Source organism: Mycteria americana, chromosome 1 (assembly GCF_035582795.1).
Source record: "Mycteria americana isolate JAX WOST 10 ecotype Jacksonville Zoo and Gardens chromosome 1, USCA_MyAme_1.0, whole genome shotgun sequence".
Classification (NCBI taxonomy): domain Eukaryota; kingdom Metazoa; phylum Chordata; class Aves; order Ciconiiformes; family Ciconiidae; genus Mycteria; species Mycteria americana.
In genome coordinates, this window is record NC_134365.1 from 187,966,671 (window position 1) to 187,990,411 (window position 23,741).

Genomic DNA, 23,741 nt, shown 5'->3' on the forward strand with positions numbered 1-23,741 from the left:
AATGACCTCCAGTAGAAGGGGGTCTGCTCTGTATGAAATTCTCTATCATAACTTGAGCATAGCCGCATCTTGCTTTCATATACAGGTATGAGCAACTGCAGGATAAGCTTAATAAGAGAAAGATCCTTCAGAATGCCCTGGAACAGGCTGGGAGAAGGGATTGAGCTGCTAAATTTCAATGCCTGCATTGGGACATCTAAAATCAAGGGGAGCTGCCTTCTGCTTTCCCCTTTCTCATCACTGCACAACACCATCAGCAACAAAGAAGAGCTGCAGAAAATTAACTTTGTTGCAAATATCCCTAAGGTCCTGCAGTCAAAACATGACCATTTTTCTTCCAGTAATGTAAGTGAGGCTCATTTTTTAAGTGTTTCAATAGTTTATCACAGTGAAGAACTTCACAGGCATTAATTAAGCCTAGAAGTACACTCTGATTATTTAAAAGGCGTACTTTGTAAGAAGTTTCTAAGATTGTTCAAGGTATGTAATTAATAAAATAAATTGGTTTGCATCACGAAAGTGAGCATGGTAATTGGATAAGCACGTTAACCGGATACTCTCCTCTTACAGCCGACCATATTAGTTACTGCCAGTCTGTCAGCACTGCACAGGCATAAGCTGAGTTGCGTATCTTCCTGGAGGTCTTTTTTTTCTGAACGGCTTACTGCAAGTAGTCGAAGTTCAAGTGTGCGAATGACTCTTAAGTCACATAGTAATATGTTTCCTGATTGACTTACAGAGCTATACATTAAAAAAATAAAACAACTGAAAAACAAAAGCTTTCGTCATTAAAGTGCTGGAAGCAAGTCAAAAATTGTCAGACAAAGCTTGCTGATAAGAATGTGCAAACACACAAAAGAAGTGAAAAATAATTCCAGAACTGAGAAACTGAACATAGTTTTCCTGCTTTCTTCCCGGTACAAATTCTTTCTTAATATAGCTGAATAAAGTTAAAACTGTTATATATGCAGTAGTAAAAACACCATTTTGAAGAACTCAGCATTGAAATAATTCTTTTTCTTAAAATAACTGACATTTTCTCAGTCCTGTATCATTCATGATTACAAAGTAAATGTGTAAATACAGATCAACCACAAGGCGTAATTTAAATCGTAACAATGAATTGATTCCTCACATGCAAAAGATTGTGCAGAGCAGCTTTATAGCATAACCTGGGGAGAGCAGGACGAAAAGAGAACACCGTGATCTAGCAAGTCAACCCAGTTCAGCAGAGCACTTGCATGTTTTTGTGTGGTGTTAAAACATGTGAGTATTCCTGAATCGCTGCATACGACTACTGGCTGCCTACGCACACGTGCCTGTCGGCATACTGCACAACATGCGCTTAGGTGAAAATACGAACGCAAGTCCTATTAAAGCCGAGTGTGCTCTATAGACATCTGGATTGCCCTCGGGGACAGGCACGCATCCCCAAAGACATCAAGGCAGAAACTGAATTCCAGAGCTACCTGATTTGCTAAAATGCATCTACATTATGAACTTGTTTCTCTGCCAAGAAGCAGGGAGCTGCCTGTTATCACTGCTAAACTCCTTCCAGACTCTCATCAACTTAATCTGAAACTAGAACATGTACTTTTACACTCCACCGCAGCGTCTGGTCCAGACCCACCCTAAGCTTACCCAAGAATGGCTGGAAGAAAGCTGACAGGCTTCTTTCTCAAGATTCTGGCCCCTTGCCCGAGATCTCTCCCTTTGCTTTTGTATATTCACTCAAAAAAAATAAAGCATCATAATACAGAGTTATTTTTAAGGGACTACATTTAGGAAGCTCACTCCATCAGTGAATAAAAATAACTGGTATTCATGAGGCCTGATCCTAGACTGTGTTTGGGGAGCTTAGGTTCTTTCACCTGGAGAGGAACATCTCCCATCCCCAAAACAAAACTTGCACTCTGTGGTATTTCTTCTGCTCCATCGCCATGATTCTGTATCCTTCCAGCTGCAATTCGGTCAAGAGAAGGACCGGCTTAACAAGCCATGCTGCCAAGACAGAAGGTGCGTGCACACAGTACTCCAAGCTTGTTCTTTTCTGCTAGGGCTCCTGTAATAACTTCAACCCATTTGCACCAAAATATAAAACAGAGTAGTATCACACACTGAAAAACAGAGGCATAGATTTTAATCACTCTATCATCTAACAAATGCATCCATTTTATTTTGTTACCAAACACAACATTTCTGCTTTAACTCTACGCAAGGTCTTCAGCAGTCTCCTCCTTCTAAAGCCTGCAAATTTTCTAGATATTCGGTGACAGCCTCTATCTCTGCAAACTCCAGTAGTCTGTTGATTAACTTATCCAGTGCTTCTTTCCCACTTAGAATTTCCTACGAAAAAAATAACAACAGACAAAAAAGCAGACAGCAGACTGTTACATCAGTGTTATTCTGAAATGCTGACTACTCAAATGAGGAGCTCCTGGAATGCACTTTGCCTGGAGTCTTATCCTAGTGCATCCACTCGCTCGTCTTTGTGGCTCCCCCGTGTGAAAGCAACCTGGCGAGGTGCACAGCAGCAGGGCTTCTGCTGCCTGCCTGTGCAAAGCACGGTGATTCTGGCAGCAGCAAAAGGAGCTACTGGTGCCTTCCTGTCATGCTTTCACGTAACCCATGCATTCACATGAAAATCCCCTAACAAGAACAATCGAGGATTGAAGGATCTAATTCAAATACTGTTGCTCAGGCCAAGAACTAGTTTGTTTTGCAAGCAAAGCTTAACTAACTTTTTTTAGGCAGTTTATGGTTTCAGTTTCACTCAAGCAAAGTAACAGGTTCCCAACACTAAGTAACTGAAAAGCTTGACTAACAAAAGTCATTTTTGTACAGTCATGGAACTTCTTCCCGTTCTCCTCCACCATGGTATCTGTGTACCTGCTCCCCACTCCATTAAATAGGAACCATTCCATATTCAGCATGTCCTGTGTTCTCTGAAGTTACCCAGGATGTCTGTGGGTACAGTTTGAAAAGTGTTGCTTCTTATGCAACAGCACTTGCAGTAAACTGGATACCTAAGCCAAAACAGTGAAGGATCACCCTAAATTTTGGCCTAAAATTCAAAATATTTTCCATAAATTTAATACACAAAAATCTGTTTCCCTGTTAAAAAAACAATAAATAAATAAGATTCAAGCCATATGTAGAGATTCACTCAGAAATAAAATATCAGGTAATCTTAAAATGAAAGCATTCAGATTCAGTTTCTTTTAACTGCGGGTTTGTGAGGCAAACATAAAGAAAAGTTTTTCTTCACTCCAGCATTGAAGGGAGAAGGAAAGACTTGGCTTAAGTAAAAAAAGTCCTTTTTGTCAGGTTTTTCTTTTGGCTGTACTAAGCTTCAGGAATCTCAAATTTCACTTGTCCATTTTGGCCAAGGGACTCACGGAGTTCACGAATGAGGACTACACTCTTGATCATTTTTCACTCATATAGTAGGAGAAAAAATACACAGAGAAGTAGGCCAGTGAGTTATATCCCATGCCAGTCACCTTTAACACTCCCCTACAACAAGGCAGAAAAGAAAGTTTAAGGTTTCTACATCTACGACGTTCTGTCAGAGCACAACTGGCTGATTTCCTCATATATATTAAATTGTTTTCACTAAGTTAATTTTTTCTTCTTATGGTACACATAAGTATCTAACTTTAAAAACTCTTGTAAGCAACCATTACCTTGATATTGCGTGCATCATACGAGATCCTATGGTCAGTGACTCTGTCCTGGGTGAAGTTGTAAGTACGAATTCTCTCTGACTGGGCTCTAGTTCCCAACTGTAGTGAAGCAGCAAAACCCAAATTCTATGTTAAGCTTTAAAAAAATATCAAATACTACTCTAAAACAGAATAAACTTGAATGGATCAGCCTGTTGCACCTACAAACCCAGCAGCCACTGGCTTAGCATATGGGTTTTTTTAAATGTTGTGGCACTACTAAACTGTATTATTTGTGATTCTGTATCACAGACCACGTTTTAACATCCTCCAGTACACTTCTGTTCCAGCTCTGTAGCTGGAAGAATTACGTAACTCTTAAAAGTCATGTAAGGCAAGAGATACATCTATACATGCCCTTAGTTCAAAAATGTAAGAGTGTTTTTCTTTTTTGGGGGGTTGTAGCTCCCACAAAAAATAATGACAGTAGGCACCATTAATAACAGAAGCAGCACAGTCAACGCGTGGCAAAGCAGTTCCACTAATGTTTGGCTGTCAGAAATTAGCACTGAAAGAGGAGTAAATTGAGAATATGAAGAGTAGTCCTCTAGTGGTAAAGCGTAAGAGTGCAAGCAATTCTAAGTTTTAAAACAGAACTCCAAATGTAGCATTTGTAGCATTGTGTGGTTAAACTCTTTATTAAAATGGAGAACTAAATGCTAAAAACTGCTTAGAGAAATGGGTGTCTGCTTCCATGGGCTTTTTTGAAAATTTATCTGCACCCACATGTGTATTTCAAAACAAGGAATTTATTGAATATATTCTGAAACACTAGGAAAGGTAATTTACTTTTGCCTGGTTTTCTGTAGTATTCATATAAATGTACATCTAAGTCCTTTATGCAGCTTTGAAAGCTCTCAAGCTAAAATTAATAACAAAAGATAAATGGCTCACCACTTACTATGACTGGGTTAATAATCTGCAGGAACAATACACTTAAATGCAACCTGAAATTAGTGATTAAATAGCTAAGCTGGAAACTTTGGAGTACTGAATAATTCTGTATTTCTCAAGTATTTTTATTCCTGTTGATCACTGTTGAAGTTTGCACTACAAATGGGAAAATAGTCAAAGAATGGGAAAAGAATGATTGCACATTTCAAGAGAAAAGCACACTTTGCAGTGTAACTTGAGGTAACTTTCATGGAAGCTGTTTCTTCCTTAAAAGGTTACCTAAACCGTACCAGATAAACTGCTACCTGACTGTGAAGTGGCAGGATTGTTTATATACTTGTTTCTTTCAAAAGCTCTCTATGATCTTACAAATACTCTGGTTTAGAAACAGGTTAAAATACAACTTTGAGAACTTCTAATCCTAGTTTTCATGGAAAGTAACTTTTTACTGATGGTCTATTTGTGTAACTCTGGCCCTAACAGGGGGATTCAATACATGACGTTGAGTGCTGCCTTTTGGACAATTCCAGCTAGTCTTTTGACTCCTTTCTTTCCAGCTATAGTTGATGTCTTTTTTCATTGCCTGAGAAGTCTACACTAGTGTTGAACTGGGATAAGTAAAAAACAGACTTAGCATTTTAAAATACAAGATTCTCCTTTGTAAGCACAGCTGGTTAGACACACACACTCACTTGCTCTCTCACTGTCACTCAAAAAGGTCAGAAACAAATCTACAACATAGCACCCTCTCCAAATTCCAGCAATCGCGTGTTCTCACCTGCAGTTTTCTGGCACTCTGCTCTTGACTTAGTTGTTTTTCAATGATCTGCTGGTACAGCTTAGCTCTTAGTGTCCGCAGAGCTATTTCCTTGTTCAACTGCTGTGATCGCTCCTGCTGGCACTCAACTGCTAGTCCTTCACAGAGGGATTCAAGACAGCTCAGATCAAAAGCCCATTATAACAAAGAACAAACAAGCTAAATTAATTCTAACACATTAGGCAAATGAAACCTTCTAGAGTGCTGGTTTGTAGAGCCTTTCAGTTGTAAGATAAAAAGCCATTTTAACACACTGGCCAGAACCATTAATATGTTTTTAAAGTCTTCACAGCTGCACCAGGGGCTTTGTTCAGTGCTACAGAAAAGTCAGGGATATTTTAAAATTTCATGAAGCAAACGAGTTTCTGACATTGCCCCCAGAAAACGGGTTTGCTCCAATCAGCTATCACATGTTAAAAATGTAATTTGCACAGTCTACAGAAGCATGTTTAAACAGCATAACACAAGTTTTTAAAGTCTTAGTCTAGATAAGCTCTTGGAGACTGGAAAATTCATTATTGTAGCAGAGAAGGAGAGTCTTGAGCTTAAGTATGAATAATGAAATGAAGTAAAATAAAGGTATTTAAAATAAATTTAGTATTTATTTTTACTTCTCATTTGATTTCTGAAATAAAAAGGCATATAGGAAACAGCTGTTTTCAGGTCACTACTGGAATTTCCTGTGCCTAAAGAGATTCTGCATCTGGACAGACAGAAGCCCACTGAATTTCAATAAAAACAAATCCTGAGACAGACAGAGTGGTCCAGTATATACACTACCTTCCCATCAAGATACGTTTTCCTTCTATTCAACATATGATAGCATTATCTAGTACTGAGAATCTTCTAATCTCCTTTTTTCTCAGTCTTGTAACTACGAAGCTTCCAGCTAGGCAAAGCGCACCCTCGATTGCCAATGGCCATTATTCCCGAAGGTACAGAGCACACAGCATGAATTATTTACGTCTTCCATCCCATCCCTGTCACCCTCCATTTGTTCTTTCATCCTTCAAAGATAGTGTATGCATTAAACACTCCCTCTGATGACAAAACTGGATAATAGCATAGATAATAGCAACATGCTGACCATTGTGCCACTGGTACATGCTCCTTTTCTCACACGTTGCCTTGCTAGAAGAGGGGCAGAACAAGAAGGGGCTACGTCCTTTTTTTTGGTATAAGGCCCAACTCTGCAAACTCACTCTAAGAGACAACTTGCAGGATCACAAGCTTTCTCTTCAGGATACAGATGCAGGGTGATTAGAAGTACGAAATACAGCCAGACTTACCAGTGGGAAGGTGTACAATTCTCACAGCGCTATCAGTTTTGTTAACATGTTGCCCTCCTGCTCCTTTGGCCCTGAATGTATCTATACGCAAATCTTTGGGATCCACTTTAACATCAACCTAGAATCAAAGAAAATTACTACTTTCTGCTCATTCTAAAAATATTCTGAATGTTAATGATACTCAGTGTAAAAAAAAAAAACCTTCTCAAAAAATTGCTCCTTTACAACTGTTCCTGAGTAACAGCTATAATTATCATACTTTAAAAAAATGCAATGTCAAATATCCTGCAAAGCAAGTGATGCTTTAAATATTTCACTTATTTTTTCAAACTCTCACTCCAGGTCCTTGACAAAACAAGGTATGCGTGTGTGTGAAACAAAACAAAATCAACAACTTTTTGTAAAACCACTGGCTTTGGCAGGGAGACTAAGAAATAAGCCAATAATAAAAAACTACTTCTAAACAGCAATGCAAGGATCTTGTTCATGAGTCAAGCCTGAATGATTCTTGCAACAGTGCTTAAAAACATCTAACTGAGGAAAAACTGGGTGTATCCAGATCCAAATAAGGCTATGTGTCCATGATGACCTGGACCATAGTTTGAGCTCAGTGGATAGGAAAGGAACACTCAGATCTGATCAATGTTGGAAGGAAAGCATTACAAGGAAGCAGAAGAACTTGCAGGGAAAGCCTACAGGATATGGTTTTGTTTATTTTGTGTGTAAATTGCTGGTTTAAGTGAGAACTGTCGGTATCAGTGAGACCTCAGAAAGACTAGCCACCACACCCACTCATTCACATTCAGAGCAGACTGTCCTTGATTTAACAGAGAAGGGCACCAATAATTTAAATGAAACAAAAAAAAAATCAAAAGGACCTGCATAATCACATTACTATGCAACACTGAATATTTTCTTGGATATATTTGCTGTCTTAATACATGAAGTAATTCAAAATTGGCATACTCATAGCAGTCAGCTTTGTGAGTGTTGGGGCTGGAATACTCATTGAAACAATCATTGATTTACATGCTATTTCAGGCAATAGCAAATGTCTGCAAAGTTGCTTCTGATGACCCATTTAAGCATGTAAGCTACAGAGCCAAGGACTATCGCCTTCCAGAGTCAGAGAACTTGTGGTTCACTTACTGGGACTTGCACAAAAGCACTTGGGTATCAATAAAATCCCAAAACAGTAACAGTAACATAGTTTTAAATAATACCTACTCCAATGCTAAAATGGGTGAGCAGGGATACACCGCCTTACCACCCTGATTAACAGTTAGTTTACCTCCTCTGGCTGAGGGAGGACAATAACTGACATTGTCCCCGTGTGAATACGCTGCATTCTTGATGATAGGCCCGTCTCAGGGATTCGCTGAACTCGATGAGTCCCTCCTTCATATTTCAGATGCCTGTAGACATCATCTCCCGAAATATGAGCAGCGGCATGATGCAACCCACCTAGAGAGACAAATAACGTGTGACAAATATAGCACAGAAACACTGCTTTTAATTTCATTGTCTTGGTGGAATGTCTGAAGAACTACTGTACCTATCTCAGCCGGCATATAGTTCACAATGTCAAAGGTCCAACATTTATAGTCTGCATAGTTCTGGTACATCTCAAACATTTCTTTAGTGAACTGTTGGCAGATGTCTCCTAAAAATATAAAGGCACTACAACATAAATAGCAGTTCACAAAATGGCAGCCACCAGTTTTTAGATTTAGCTGCAACTCTAACCACAGTCATTAGATTAATACTCTTCTTTAGAAAGTATTAATTTATACCATTAAAGTATAAAAAGGCATTAAGAATAACCCGTAAGAGGTTTAATAAAGTTGGATGGAGGTTTGAAGTAATCTTTACTGTGGGGACTTCGCTGACCTCCAGTTGTTCTGCCAGCTGTCACTTCTAATATGACATGACTTCTATCATATTTTTCCTTTGGCACTAGAAGCTGGAAAAGCTGAAAAGGGGAAAAAAAAAAAAAGAATGTAATTATCTCCTTCATGACTCTGTATCTCCTCTTAATCAAATTTACAACCAGCCTTCACAATTGCCACAGCTTGAGCGCACACAACCACTGATTCTTTTGGCAAACTAGTAAGCAGGACTAAAAACTGTCCAAGGGCCATTGCAACTCAGTGCAGTCAGTGTGGAAATGGGATATGCTGGTGCATCCACAGGAAAGCTAGCTGAAAATTCGATCCTGCAAAGTCAGGTGCCAGGTCACCCACTCCTGCCCCAACTACCTATGAACACAAAGTTATTAGCTATAACCCAGCCAATCTTTACATTAATCTTATTTTTCAGAAAGTCCCATTTCATATTATTTCAATCTGAACATAGAAATAAGCCCAAACATAGAACTCTCCACTGAATCGTTTCAGTTCCTCTGCTTATAATTAATTTCCCCACTCATGGGGTGCTGTCAGCTGAAGAGAAAATGAAAGACTGCAAGTTCCAATCAGAAATCTTTCAAGAATGCATGCTCCGCTGCCACAAACAGTTACTAGGATGTCATGTCAGGTCTCAATAGCACAGACTCACCATTTTTTTTAATCCCCTTCAGCATCTGTAGACAGACAAGCAAGCAAGCAAAAATGACTAAAATAATAAGCTTCTAAGACACAATTGTCAGCAAGAAGCTTACTAATAATTAATGTTGCCACTTCTTTTCAGGGAGAATACAGAAGCTGGACTTCTGTTTCATTAAACGCAAGTGTCAGTCTCTATTGGTAAAATCACAAAGGAACATTTTTCTGACATCTTTATTTACAAAGCGGTATAATTTTACCTCAGGCTCACCTTTCTGCACAACATGTTGATTTTTTTATCCAGGGTTTCCTTCTCTTCTAAGGCAAGCTCTAGAAGTTGTTTCTCATCTCTGCTGTCCAGCTCTAAATTATGACAACAGGAATAGATGTTAGCCAATCTCACCCAGCTTAGAGCAAACTGTAATACAGCTGTCCAAACACATGCGTTGCAGCACATAAAAGCTTGCAGTTGCATTTTGCCAGCATGAAATATCAAATAAGAGCAGCCCAAGCCAGGATGCATATTGCTAACTCAATGATCATATTTTTCAGGGGTGCTGGAAGGCGTAGCAGATATATTGCCTCTCAATCTCCAGCTTATGGCTCAAAGTCTGCATCAAACAGATGCCAGTCCCACCCAGTCCCACCTGACAGTTACTCACTCTCAGTTATAATGATGCTTATGTCACACAGATTGACAGTCCAGGGGTAAATCCACAAACGGATTTGACAAAATACATCAAAAACATGCCTGGAGACAAGAAGTGCCTCAGTTTCCCTTATTACAATTTTTCATGCAACGAAATTTTTTGTTTCTAGACTTGCCCAGAAACACCCACATACTCAACAATTTGTAGCCAACTCATTAAGATGAGCATTACAAATATAGGTATGATGATAATAATGAGGTTTCTAACCCTCTGTCTCCCGCTATTCAAGAGATCAATGAGATGTGGGAGTTATGGATGCAAATCATCAGAATGTGGGAGGCATCCTTTAACACTTTGCTTTGCTTAAGGAGATTCCCTTCCCCTCTTTTCAGCATGTGACACCACAATCTGGAGTACCATGTCTATTTTTGAGCTCCCCAGTACAAGAAAGGCATAGAAATACTGGAGTGAGTTGAGAACCACCACCCAGTCAAGGGCTGGAGCGAAGGACATATGAGAAGAGACTGAGAAAACTCTGTTCAGCCTTAAGGAAAGCAGGCAGAGGGGAGGTTTCATTGTTGTGTACAACTACCTAACAGAAAGACATCAAAAAGATGGAGACAGACTCTGTATATCATGATAAAAGAAGACATAAACTGGAATATGGGAAATTCCAATTAGATATTAGGAAAACCATTTTCACCCTGAGGGTGGTCAGACACTGGAACAGGGGCTCAGAGAGGTTGTAGGATCTCTATCCTTGGATATATTCCAAACTCAACTGGACAAGGCTCTGGACAACTTGCTCTAACTGGTCCTGCTTTGAGTAGGACATCAGACCAAATGACCTTCAGAGGTCTCCTTCAAACTAAACTCTTCGACGATTCTGTGATTAGAGTGCCCCTTCCCACATTTCAGAGCTTACTACCAGACTAGGAAACATTCTCAGGTAAAGCTAGCAGAACCTCCAAACCTTTTCTGCTACGGAGGCTTCCAGTTTACAGTAATTAAAGATGTTGATCAGTTAGCATTAGATTTTACACTAAGAAGAAACTTGGGAGACACTTGGAGTCAAGTGGAAAAGCTGCCACTGCCAAAATAGGGAGCACCCCCTCCTTTTCATCTTTCTTCCCACTGTTCTACCAGCTGAGGATTGGCTCTGTCACTCACCTCATCAGAAAGTAAAGCAATTCAACTCACCAAAAGAAAACAACAGGTCTGGTTGTATGTAATATATGTATTTTACCATGCCAAATTGAACTAGACTTAATTTACAACCGGACAATTACCAGCACAAATGGGGGAATGGGGGAAGACAGCTTTGAACAGCTGGGACTGAGAGCGAGGAAGAAAGCAACAAAGAAGAAGAGAAAGTCTTATGCCTGCTGGCCAGCATGGAAACCATAGGTTTGCCTCAGATGCAGCACAAAACTGGACACTCAACAGCTGAATGCATCTCCTCGCCTTGCGTGACCAGTTGCCTGAGCTCTGGATTCTGCAGCAGGAATCGGGTAGCTCAAAGGCAGGCGCAAGGACCACGGGCTCCACATCTCTGGGCATCTGGAGCCCGGCTCCCGTTCACAGCAGCTAACACACACACACACACACACACATTTACTGGTGGCCTCGGCAGCAAGTCTTTAGAACTAAATGGGCTGGGATGTTGAACCGCTCTGTATACTGGGCAAGGACAGCAGCAGCTCCTCCGTATCACAGTTTTTAATTTATGCTCTGGGGTTTTTTTCCTTAAACAAAAGATGTCAGATCAACACTTGAACATGGCTTCCCCTGTACATAAGGCAAGAACTGTATAAATTTCCCTACCAGTATGTCACAACTCTAACCCAAAGCTGGTACTGAATCAAAGGCTTCTAGCTGGTCCAAAAAGCATCATCACTGATTAGTTAGATAAACAGTATCAAATTAACTATTGTCAGCAGAGATGAAAGAATGGTCTGGTGGTAACCAATGAGCTTAAGGTTCAAAGGATTGAATTGGGAGGGAGGTAGGTCCCATTCCTACCTCCCTGCAAACCAGACCTTTAAGAATTCAGTTAATCTACCCCATGACTCACATCACCAGTGGCAAACAGGGAAATAGTATTTTTCTGCTTCACTGAGTGTTGCAAATATAAAATCCTATAGCAAATGTGAGGAATTCAGGTACTACAGAGAAGAGGGTCAGTTAGGGAGCTAAATGGAAAACAAAGAGCAGTCAAATGAAGGGAACATCTGTGTTTTAACTTGGCCACATGATAAACAGTACAGATAGAATAATTTGGCTCAATTTAATTAACTTCTTGGCTGTAATTTTCTCTCATTCTTTTCTTTTCCCTTCTTTCAACTAGAACTCACTCCATTCATCCACATCATAACTTATGGAACCAGAAAAATTCTTCATTACATTTACTTGATCCAAAAATTGCCTTTTTAAGTTAAAGTATGGTTTTTCCAGTGTTTTCTTAATACTTCCTAATTCTTCCAAGAACATTTCTTTTTCAGTGTTAAATTTTTGTCCCTCTTCACCTTCACTCCTCTTCCTCTTTCTCCAGTGAAGAGAACTTGAGAGGGCTGGGGATTAAAACATTTTCAATAACCACCATTTTTTCCAAAAGCATAAACATCTATTTATTTCTAAAACTAAAGAATACAAATGTTTTCTACCTTTCTAAACAAGTTACGTTTTTACCAGCTTTACTTCAATATGGCTTTTACTGTTTTGTCAACACCCCTTGGTTCTCTCTCTGAAAAGCACCATAAACTTTCACCCTCCTCCATTTACACCGCTGGCCATTTCTCCTGTCCTTTGCTTTTCCCTTGATTTACTTCTTTAATGTAAGCCCCATTCTCTCCAGGCCAATGTTTCCCTCTCTTGGCTTAATACGTATCGGTGTAGCAGCATGAATGACATTTTTTCTTTCCTACTGTGTGCACCTCCTCACACTTCTAACAATTATTTTTCTCAAAATGTTGCACTGTTACTTATTTTGTAAATTCTTTTACTCCCTGTGTACTTTCTTATTCCTGAATGGTATCAAAAACAGCGACAATTTTTAATTCTTTTTTACCCCAACTTCTACTGTTGCAGAGTATTGAAAAGCAGCAGCTTCTTAGACAACCATAAATTTTTATTCCTTGAAGGACTCCTCAAATATTTTCAAAGAAATATTAGCTTTTGCCATTTAAATTGGAAGCTGACAATTCAGGGCCTAATGAAAGTTCATGTAATTTGCTCAATAAGTATCAATGAACTGGCTATATGGAATCCCATTTTAAATAACATGGGTGAAGTCTGCATCTATCAAATGTATTAGGCTCGCTGAATTTTTTCCTTCACTTCACACTGTTCTTGGTTCTATCAAAAAACAACTTTAAAACAAACATTTCCAAACTATTTCTGCTAGACGGATAGCCCTGAGATTCCAGACAATCCCTACTCTCCCAAGCTGGCTGTATTAAGATCTCAAACTGAAATGAGGTGAGATGAAAAATGGCAGGATGTGGCTGGATGCAGAAAGCCCTAGCAGCACGCAAGCTCCCAGGAGCAGGCAGGACCAGACGGTGCTCCAGGGCTGGCTTAACTTATTTAAAAGCTTTCCTCAAAGGCTGGGCAATGAAGTTTTTTGCAAGCAAAGCTACTGTTTTGAAACAAGTAAGTAGATGTGTTCTCCTTACCTCTGCACATAGCTTCTAACTCCTGAACTTCTCTTTCAGCCTCTTTGATTTCTTGAAATGCAGCTGCAATGGGTGACAGATCGGCACATCTTCTCCTCAGAGTTCTTTGCTCAAAGTCATTTATTGAGTCAGCATTTAACAGATGACTAACCTGCTGGTATTCCTTGCTTAGAGTCTCCAGATACTTCTGCACAGCCTCATGCTTCCACAATGCTCGAGAATCCTGATGATTTTTCCTATGCCAACTGTTAAAAGACAGAGTGAATCTAGCTGTGTCCAATAAAGACTTCGGCCTCCAAAATCCACGGTTGTGCAGTCCCACCACATAACCTATCTTCTTTGCAACAGGAGGGAAAAGACAGCTGTGAAGTTGACCGTGACAGTAGCAATTGGCAAGCAGGCTCTTGACAAGACAGACGCTTTGGAAAGGTTTCATTTTGTTTCTTATTTTTCCACCACCTGAAATCAGAAGTAGACAGTACATGGACCAGTGTTACTATCTAGAAAAAGAGAGCATTCTATTAAAAAACCCCAAACAAACAAACACAAGAACTGTATCAAGCCCAAATCCTGTTCTTTATTACACCAACACAAATGCAACTGTCATGTACAGAACTACTCCTGTTTTAGTCCTGGTTTAAAACAGAAACTCTTATCAGCACCATTGCACTGACTGAGGGTTGGAAAAGGTCTCTTCCCTCACCTCCTCAAACAGTTTATTTATGCTGTGAAAAAGCTACTGTAGATGTGGCTTTACAGACAACAGCTTCACTTTGCCATTTGCGTCTCATTGGAAAAATCCAACCATTTCATGCCTTACTGGCGAAAGAAAAAGTTGCTGACAGAAGACAAATCTATAGTAGAGGTACAGAATTCTATATAGAGAATGTATGAAATATCCAGAACTATGTGCAAAATTATACCTACTACTAGAACACTACCAGAACAACCCCTGTATTTTTCTGAGACACTTGGCCTACAGTTTTGCAGGACACAGGCTCCCCTTAGCATCACTGTTGCTCCAAGAAAGATCTTTTCCTCTTCATTTTATATCATCAACATTGCAAACTATGCTATGAATTCTTACTGTGCTGTAAAAATTTATATTGAAGTGCCAGGGTCTACCAAGAGGACTAAATTGAAATAATTCGTATTCTAGGACTACTCATGCAGAAAAGGTTTAACAAATACAGAAGCACTCCTTAGTATCTCTGCCAGCGTCACAATCCCATCTGTCTACTGATTTTTACAAAAAAGTGGATTCAGAGAAAATGAGAGCATGAAACTTTTGCAAGAGGGTCTCCTTGAAACATACACTTCAAAGTTTTTACTCATCAGTGACAAGACCTTCCATGCATCTTCAGGCATTTCATTAACAAATTACTATGATTTGAACTACTCAACTCACCCATTATCCTCACCTATTTACTTTCATCCATTTATCCACAATGAAGGAGGAGCAATATGCAGTAAAAACAAGTACTGTATCTTGCTTGCCTGGCTGTCTGTTTTACTACCTACAGGAACTGGAAGAGCTAGAAAAGCAGTGAAGGGCCTTTATTCTACTTCTGCACCTTCCTCAGATTCCCCAGTCAGCAGGAGATACTGAATCCACAGCGGCAACTTCAGGACTGCTTTAATTTACAGAAAGCCAACGACACCCCTCATGGATTGCCCTAATGACTAAAACCAGCTGTAGCAGAGGGATCATATTCCGTTCAGCAGGAACACAGCAAAAGGCACAAATCCAGCTCATCATCTACAATCCTGGATTTAGTTGCTCAGGGGCCCATGCAGACTCAATTCTAAAAGACCTAAGTCTGCTGATGATACTGGAATTGCTCCATATCAGCATGGCCCATTGTTGTTTGGTCAAGTGCTAACCATCATTAACTCATTTTAAAAATATTAATGTTAATATTTTATTTTCATTAATTAATTAAATATATTAATTACAACCATCTAACTCATTTTTACTGGTGTAGTTCAGAAGCGATGTACTCAAACAATAACAGATTTGTAGTATTGTTCTGCCTGAGCTCTCAGAAATAAAATTATTGGGTTTAAATGCCTAAAACCGCTGATGGCATGACACAGACCTTCAAGGAAGTCAGAAACTTCAAAATAACTTTGCTATATTAAATAAAAAAAAGCTATCTCCTTTTCAGAGAGATGTTGCCGCATTACATTTGTGCAGAAATAAGCACACATAAAACTTCTACAGAGCTATGAGCAGTAGATGACCTATTAACTGCTTTCCAAACCAGATTTAAATAACTTTTTAATGTGACAAAATTACCCCGTGCACATCACAAATCAAAACCAGCCAGCAAGCAAAAGTGACAACTGGAATTCTCTAATTAAAATAATGAAATAATAAAATAGTTTAAAAAGCTAATTTCCAGTCAAGAAACTGTTATCAATGCTGTGACCACTTTAAGAAGTTTTAAAAATACTTTCTAACAATCAAAGGTGCTATTAACTCCATGCAACGGAATTCAGACACATAAGGGAAGGAGCATGTATTTCAATGCACGCTGTAACAGAAACAGCTCAAGGCCGTGCCTCAAAGGCCACTTTTAATACACGGCTGTCTCCCACCACAGCTACCCCAAGCAAACCCCCCCCAGAAAGCCGTGAACAAAGTCCCCCTGGCAGCTCTCCCCCACTGCAAGGGTTACGGGTTGATGGGGACGGCAGGGCTGCAGAGCAGGCAGGAGCAGGCAGGAGCAGGCAGGAGCAGCCGGAGGTCACGCAGCAGCGGAGGGCAGCTGCGAGGGGCGAGGGGGGCTCTGCTCCCCAGCACACATCGAGGAGCTTTGGCACTCACCGTCCACACACATCGGCGCCAGACGGATCCTGCCTCAAAACTCGAGGCCATGGCAGACGGGAAGTAGAGCGGAAAAACTCCCAGTCCCAGCATGCCTGCTAAAAAACACAACTCCCGGCGTGCTTCGGTTCAGGCCCGCATGGCGGCCGGCCCTCCGCAGCACGGCCAGCCCGCAGAGGCACGGGGGTACTGTCAGTAAAGGCCTGCGAGCATCGCTTGAGCAACACTACCAGTAAAGGCAGACTTTGCTTTATTTTGTGAAACACAAGCCCCGAAACAAAAAATGGGGAACGTGACCTTAAAAATAGGTCTTCATTTTCGGTATCTTCCTCACAGCTGCACAGTAACACGCTCTGACTTCAGCAACGCTTTGGGAGAAGCGGCAAGGGTAACAACAAATGGGAATATTCACTTCTGTTTCCAACTTCTAAGCTGTTATATTACATACACTTTTCCATGTATTTTCCCAAAACATGGGCTGAAAATACATGTCATTTCAAATCTGGTTATTCAAAGGTTAATTTTGGAGAAGTTTGCATAAAACAACATTAAGTTCCACTTTATGTCAAAGCTTGCTATTCAATTATATTTAAAATGAATTATTACTATGCTGCTAAAGACAAACATCAGTTATAAAATATTAATAAACATAACCATTCAGATTATCATTACACTAACAGGCTGCAGCTTCCTAATGAGGTATGTTTTAAAACATAGTATGTATATGCACATTTTAATAGATAATATTAAACAGATTATATAACTACCTCCCTAATTACATTTGCATTTTAAAAAGACTTAAGTAACATTGGGTTTTTTATACTTATAATGACCCAAAAATTCAATTTACTTACTCTTTACTATATATGCTATAGGAGGGAAATGTATTCAAACATCTAAGATGAAAAATTCTGCTGCTTGAGACTGTTTTATGTTTCCCTTGGGTGCCCACTTGGACTGAAAAGTCATTCTTTCTTCTGAAGTTTGCTTTATTCGAGTAACTTTCCCCACCTCTTGTATATTTGAGCAAATCCAGCTCTGCTGTACATGCTTTAAAACCCACCATGGTCTGAGTTTCTTCCCAGCTACTGTCATTCAACAGGATTAAAAAAAGGTAAAAATTTGGTATTTAGCACATATAACATCAGCCGGGTTTGGTGAGGTAAATATTTCAAAAGACTGAAAACAAACGATACTTTGGATCAAACCTCATCGCACATGAATGACAACTAACCGCTTGTTTAGATCTGAGGACTGACTCTGGCTCTGCTCCGTCCCCTGGGACAGAAGGCAAGGCAGACAGAGTAAGAGGCTCTTCCACAGAACACGACCCACCCCAGAGCTGATCCAAAGGGGCTGCAGCAGACAGCACCCTGAAACCTCAAAGGCGCTTGCCCAGGCCTGAGCCTGCTGTGCCATGCCGTGAGAGACGCCATCGTCCAGACGCCGACCCCCCCACACCTCGCTCTTCTTCCACTTAGACCTCAGTAAAAGGAAATAATAAAATTATCCTTGCATTGGGACTCTAAATATGCAATCTGATACTTAAAAATCTTGGGAAGGTAATCTGTGAGAGGACAACCGAGAAGCTAATAAGAACATGAAAACTGTAAGCAGACAACGCACTGAAAAATTGACTTTAAAAGAAGAGGGTAGGTCAAGGAAAATCAAATCAGCTTCTGCTCCAGCCAGTAATGGTTCTTACATTAAATCTTCTCATTAAAAGCAATCATGATTCAGTTTTTATTATGCCTTGGTGGTGAGTTCTTTAACTTCAGTCTAAGTGTGAAAATAGAGACTGTAACAAATTCTCAGCCCTCCCTACCAGGCAGCAGATCACGCAGGGACCCCATGGCCAAGACAAGGGCTGGACTCCATACTGTCAGCAGGGCTGCCACGTATACCATCAACCACAGGATCTATTCCATGCATCCCATATTCAAAACATATCAGATACACTCTTTCCCCATATTTGCTGTATGCTTTTATAATGCAATATGGGAACTGAGTATGAAGGATGGGAAATCCCGTTGCCATCTGTGCTTCCTCCTCCCTCATGGTTTGCTTTGATGCCTTAAAACCTGTGTGGCCGAAGCACCTGCCTGTGGAGCTGGTGAGGACCACAGGTTACGGGATGGAGGCTGCTTGGGGCAGGGTGCCATTGCCTTCCTCAGCCACCACAGCAGCCCACAGGGATGTTGGGTCCAGAAGGGAAAAGTGACAGCAGAAGTACAGTGAGGCGTCAGGGCTTCAGGACAGACGTGGCAGTCCTATACTTTAAAATCTGGCAATCCTAAACCACCAATTGCTTTAGAAACTGGAGGCAAAGAAATGGCTCATCAGACAAAACAGGCTCCAGGCCTTACAATGTGCTTGGCTTGAAGGCAGGTCCCTGCCCACACAGAGGCCCTTGTTTGCTCAGGGGGCCCTAACTGGGTTTAGCGATCTGCAAGCGTCGTGCCACAACTTCTACGGATACCAACTGACGTTGACAGGTCACGGAGCAAAGCGAGAGACGCGGCGAAATCACAAGCTTGTTATAATGTATACACCACTTTAATATTGCTCCCCCCTTTCGACCCAAATAGTTAGTCAACAGACTTCTGAATTCTTTCTGTTTGAAGGAAAAACTGGTGACAGAATCATACGCGTCTTGAATACAGTCCTGTTTATTAACAAAGCCTGTAGAAAGAGCTTTGTTTTGCCCAGCACAGTGGGATTAAATGACAAGAAGTTTTCTTGACTGCACTCCCAAACCTCACTTTCAACTAGAGCTCTGCCTCCCTCAAAAGCTCGTTTCTGTTTATTCTCTCCCAGCTAGTCTGCAAACGCTTCTTTTATTGCCTCCTTGCTTTCCCTTTCTTGCTACTTTTAACACAGATTTTTAATACGGGCATATGTCTAACTGCAAATCGAACCCCTGCCTCTTATTTGCAATTTGTCTATTTTCAGACAGCATTCTTTCCAGTATTTGGACTAGCAGGAAACAGAGACCTTTAGCTGCCAAGAACAGTCTTATTGCTTCAGACCAAAGGTCCACCTAGCACAGTATTTGCCTGACCATCTCAGAGATGCGTCTGTTTATCACTCAACTCAATTGGAGGCATAACATGCCTTTTCCTAAGACAGAAAACTAGAGTTCATAAAGACAAGCCTTCAGCTAGTTATAAAAAGTGCTGAATACATGCTGTGGTACAAACAGACTCTGAAAATGATGCAGCAGGGCAAAGTCAAATTGGCCATCCTTGTCAACAGTATTCCCGCTTTGAAAAAATCAGGTACCAAATACAGCAGTACTACACCATATAGTAGAAAGAATAGTGAATTGGGTACAGCATGTGGAAAATACACATACTGCTATCAGTAATCCAGGTGAATGGCATCATTAGAAGCATGCCGGAACAAAAAAATTGAGAAATAAACACAATAAAGATATTCCTTCTACAAAGAAACTTATTACAGACCATACATCTAAACAGATTAACAAAACAACACCAAAAACAACCACCTTCCACAAAAACAGTGGCCATAAACTGATGCTCTGCTAAGAACAACTAGGAAAGCATACACTGTACTTTAACATTCTCCTCACCTTTGCTATTTTCATCTCACGAGGCTTCCTAAGCCTACCGCATTTTTTTTTCTGATTAGTAGTCCCCAGGTTAGGCCATCATCCAGGTTACTCTCTTCCAAGAAATTGTCCACTCTCTTGTTCCCTCCTTTAGCCTGAAAGGAAAGCAGCTATCACATCCATCAGCTTCAGCAAGGCTTGTGACAAGTAAAAGACAACGCTGCTTGGGATCCTGTCACAGTCACATAGTCACCTACTTCATGTGTAACCAAATAAAAGTACACAGTTTTTCTAATTGGCTCTTGTTATATACTATTTTCCACACACTTGCTTTACTGTGGTTATCTATCATGTTCATCATCTGGGATAGTAGGTGGATAACCGTATTATTGCAAAATTAATACCCTTTTAAAACATATCAAAATATAATTAATATTTTTAAAGGGTAATTACATAAACAGAGATTCTAATTGAAGCTGCCTAATTTTTTGCCTGTAAAATGGTCTTTTTAATGGGTTGTAACCTTGACAGCTTAACCAGTTTTCCTTCTAAGCAAAGGCCCCAGGCCATGTGGTTTTAGTGTTTCCGGTTGGGTTTTTTGTTTTTTAAATTTTTGCAAAGATTCATTTAAGAACGATTTCTGGGAATAACAAGAAGAAAAATTTATTTTCAAAAGACCTTAAACGTCCTTTGGCAGGGGAGCCAAGCCATGAATAAACACTTACTGTTCTTAGCATGCACGATAGTGCTGGGAAGTTTTACATAACCAACTGCTGAAAAATGCATTAATGCAATAGATGACATCCCCGCTTGCTAGAAGTCTGACTGCTAAGTTTGCTGTTGTTTCCTTAAATACCAGCCAGGGCACAGCAAGCACGCAGCCTCTCAAAGGTCTGCAGTTTACAGAGACTTTGCTCCCTTCCAACAATACCTCCCAGGCTTTCAGGCAGCCTGGCTCTCCAAAATACCGGTTTAAGCAAGCTGTTGGGATGGCGGCCACTAAAGCTAGGTTACTAGGGGCAGAGAAGCAGGACAGCGAGCACACAAAGGAGACTCGCTGCCCTCCCAGCCACGGCCGGGAGAGGCCAAACGCTGCAAAACCCTCCGCACCCCGCTTCCACAGTCCTCGCCTCCGAAACAGCCGTGACCTGGGCCTCGGGCGAGTGGGAGTTATTATTTGTTAACAACCTCCGTGGGTAGGAGCCCCCTTCCCCGTCCTCCCCTCGGGGCGTTGCCGAGGGCTCCCCTCCTCAGGGCCGCCCGCCGCCGGCCTCGCTCCCAGCAGGTAACTCCCCTCAGGGCCGCCGAGCGGGGAGAGCTACAACCGACGAAGAACGAAGCCTCCCCTCGAGCCGGGCGGGTAGAGGGGCTAAGCGGGACGGCGGAAGATCCCCTCACGCCTGGACTCGATGCGGGAGGGGGGGGGAAGCGTGTGTGAGGGGGAAGCAGCGGGGGACCGCCAGGCGGCGGTGCGCCTGCGCGGAGGGGACCCCGGCTGCCATTTTGCAGCGTCAGCCGGGCGGCGAGGCCTCCCCGGCAGCTGCGCAGAGGGGCCGCGCTCGCGCGCAGCGTCTGAGGGGAGCCGGCGGGGAGGGCGGTGCAGGCCAATGAGTTGAAGAGTCGCCGCCGCCGCTCGGGCAGGAGTCGCGCCGCCGCCGCCCCGCGGAGTTCGGGGTTTTCCTTCCCTCCTTCCCCCCCTCCTCCCCTCCCTCGTACCGACAGCTGCCCGGCCGCCTCTCCCGGGCCGCCCCCTCCCCCGCCAGCCTCCCTCCCTCCCGCCGTGCCTGCCCTGGGGCCGCCCGCACCATGCCGTCCGTGCCGCTGCCGCCCAAGGAGAGCAACCTCTTCAAGCGGATCCTGGTGAGCCACCGGCCCCGCTCCTCTCTCTCTCTCTCCCTTCCGCCGGCGCTTGTCTCTCCTCTCGCACACCGGCCTTGCTCGGTGCCCTCCGACCCGCGGCGCGGGTTACTTCGCCCGCTGCTGGAGTTGGCTCCGGCAGAGCGAAAAAGGATGCGGCGGCCGCGCTCGCCCGGGAGAGCCGGGGTTGCCGCCGCCTCCTCGTCCCGGTTCGTCCCCGTTTCCTTCCTTTGTCTGGGGCCCGCCGAGCAGGCCGGGCGAGCCCCCCTCGCTCGTGCGGGGGGCCGGGAGGGGTTGGTGTCGCCCCCGGCCGGGCGAGGGCGGGAAGGAGGGAGGCAGCTAGCCAGCTAGCCGCCAGCCACCCGCCGCTCCCCCGGGGGCCGCGGTTCTCCTTCCTCCCGGCCGGTGACGGTAACTCTGGGGCGAGCTCCGGCTGCGGGGCTCGGCAGCGCGCCGCCGCCACTCCGTCCTCCCCGTCCCTCCCGCCGCAAGCGGGCGGCGGCCCTGTCGGCGGAGGCGGGCCGTTACCCGCGCCCTGAGCGGGCTTGTGGGCGGCTGGAAACGGCGGCTTGGGGGGAGCTGTCATCCCACCCCCGTCTGCCGTACGCTGGGGGTCTGGGTTAGGGGTGGGTACGCTGCTCGTCGCAGTCGCCTCCTGCCCGTGTCACCGCGCTCGGGAGGGCGGAAGAAGACCTCGACGCGCGGTGCGAGCGTAGCAGGGATTTGGTGTTGCTAAGTTGATCTCCATAGGTACTTCATTTTCAGTAAGAACGTCAGTTTTAGTTTAGGGACTAGACTAAAGCTAGTTCACTGAGCGATGTTAAGTGTAGTTGAAGATGTCTGGTGGATTGAAGTATTCCGACTCTGTACCTCCTTTGGAAGACTTGTCTCAACTTTTATGTGCTGGGCGACTTTGACTCAATATTTATCTTGGGCTGCTTCAGCTCTTTGAGGCTTAATGGTGCAAAGGACATTTAGTGTTTGTGAGGTAACTTTAAAGAAAGAGCTAGCTTTAACTGCTAGTTTCTACTCAATCACTGTATATTTTATAATGCTAACGCTTTATGGAAAGAAAAAAGCCCCCCGCCCTCCCCCCAAAAAAACCACAACAAAACATCGGACTCCCTTTTTCCTGAATTTTTCAGTGTGATAGTAATGGGGTTTCAGCCTCAACAGAGTTGAGGCATTTTGTGCCAGTTTGCTAGTCTTCAGGCAGAGGACGTCTATGCAGCACAGTGGTAATCAGTTGGCAGGCATGGATTTCTTCAGTTATATCGGAATTTGTTAGGCTGGTTTCAATAACATTGTGGTTGAGAGGTAAGCATTTTGGCTTCAGGAAGCTGAGCTCAAAACAATGTGTGTAAGCCTGTGCATTCTATGTAGCTGGTGCATTTCAGCAGGTGCTTTGGAGCATTTTCTTTTACCTGCTTTGGGTAGTATACAGATTTTACAAGACTTAATGGTGATTTGTTGCTTACTGCATGCTTATGGTATGCATCTTAGTAAGTCATTCTAGCACTCCTCTTTCTCTCTGCTAAAAATAAATGACTAATATTAGAACAGTTAAGTGATTATTCTTACTAGTAGCAAACAAGTTCACAGTAGCAGTCACTTCTGAAGTTTTTTCAACTGAAATATAGAAGAGCATGTCTGGAGATCATATTTTAGACAACCTCTTTTTTTTTTTTTTCTATTAAGCAGTGGACAAAACATAAGTGCTTAGGCAAGGAAAAAAAGAGATGCATAAAACTTCATTGAAGCTGGTATGGAAATTTACTTGTTTTCTAAAGCTAGAAGGTTTAACTGGTGCTGTGTAGTGGCTAGTCATGGTTCCTGAAGTGTTAATCACAAGCTCTTACTTGTTGGCTTGTCACTTCATATATTGATACTT

The 23,741-nt window shown here is 42.4% G+C and overlaps 2 protein-coding genes across 8 annotated transcripts in view; one reads left to right on the forward strand and one right to left on the reverse strand.

Annotated features, from left to right (window-relative positions):
• Nucleotides 1-2,123: 2,123 nt before the first annotated feature.
• On the reverse strand, nt 2,124-21,929 carry MTRF1 (mitochondrial translation release factor 1). 3 transcript variants are annotated; one of them, XM_075488785.1, is made up of 11 exons: nt 21,799-21,929; nt 20,015-20,148; nt 13,593-14,051; nt 9,540-9,631; nt 8,616-8,697; nt 8,281-8,388; nt 8,017-8,189; nt 6,726-6,843; nt 5,398-5,534; nt 3,687-3,785; nt 2,124-2,346 (listed from the first exon to the last, which is right to left on the reverse strand). In XM_075488785.1, the coding sequence occupies exons 3-11, from the start codon at nt 14,026-14,028 to the stop codon at nt 2,224-2,226; spliced, it is 1,368 nt and encodes a 455-aa protein (XP_075344900.1). In that variant the 5' UTR covers nt 14,029-14,051; nt 20,015-20,148; nt 21,799-21,929; the 3' UTR covers nt 2,124-2,223. The 3 variants fall into 3 exon arrangements, with proteins under 3 accessions (XP_075344900.1, XP_075344894.1, XP_075344887.1); XM_075488779.1 differs by lacking the exon at nt 20,015-20,148 and having other exon boundaries at nt 21,799-21,928; XM_075488772.1 differs by lacking the exons at nt 20,015-20,148; nt 21,799-21,929 and adding an exon at nt 16,423-16,557.
• NAA16 (N-alpha-acetyltransferase 16, NatA auxiliary subunit) overlaps nt 21,491-23,741 on the forward strand; it is a 78,455-nt gene continuing 76,204 nt past the window's right edge. For 2 of the 5 annotated variants that reach the window (XR_012773494.1, XM_075488745.1), the window contains exon 1: nt 21,491-21,853. Coding sequence is in view for 4 of the 5 variants with exons in the window: in XM_075488745.1 (XP_075344860.1) it covers nt 21,800-21,853 (54 nt within the window). In the remaining variant the exon portion in view is untranslated. The remainder of the gene's footprint in view (nt 21,854-23,741) is intronic. The other 3 variants (XM_075488700.1, XM_075488711.1, XM_075488730.1) reach the window with 2 other exon arrangements.

What these genes read in the sequence shown, in the direction of transcription:
- MTRF1 (XM_075488772.1), bottom strand. An exon ending in GTTAGAAGCTATGTGCAGAG is followed by an intron (nt 9,632 to 13,592) that starts GTAAGGAGAACA and finishes GTCATAATTTAG; the next exon opens with AGCTGGACAGCAGAGATGAG. An exon ending in AGCTGGCAGAACAACTGGAG is followed by an intron (nt 8,389 to 8,615) that starts GTCAGCGAAGTC and finishes TTATATTTTTAG; the next exon opens with GAGACATCTGCCAACAGTTC.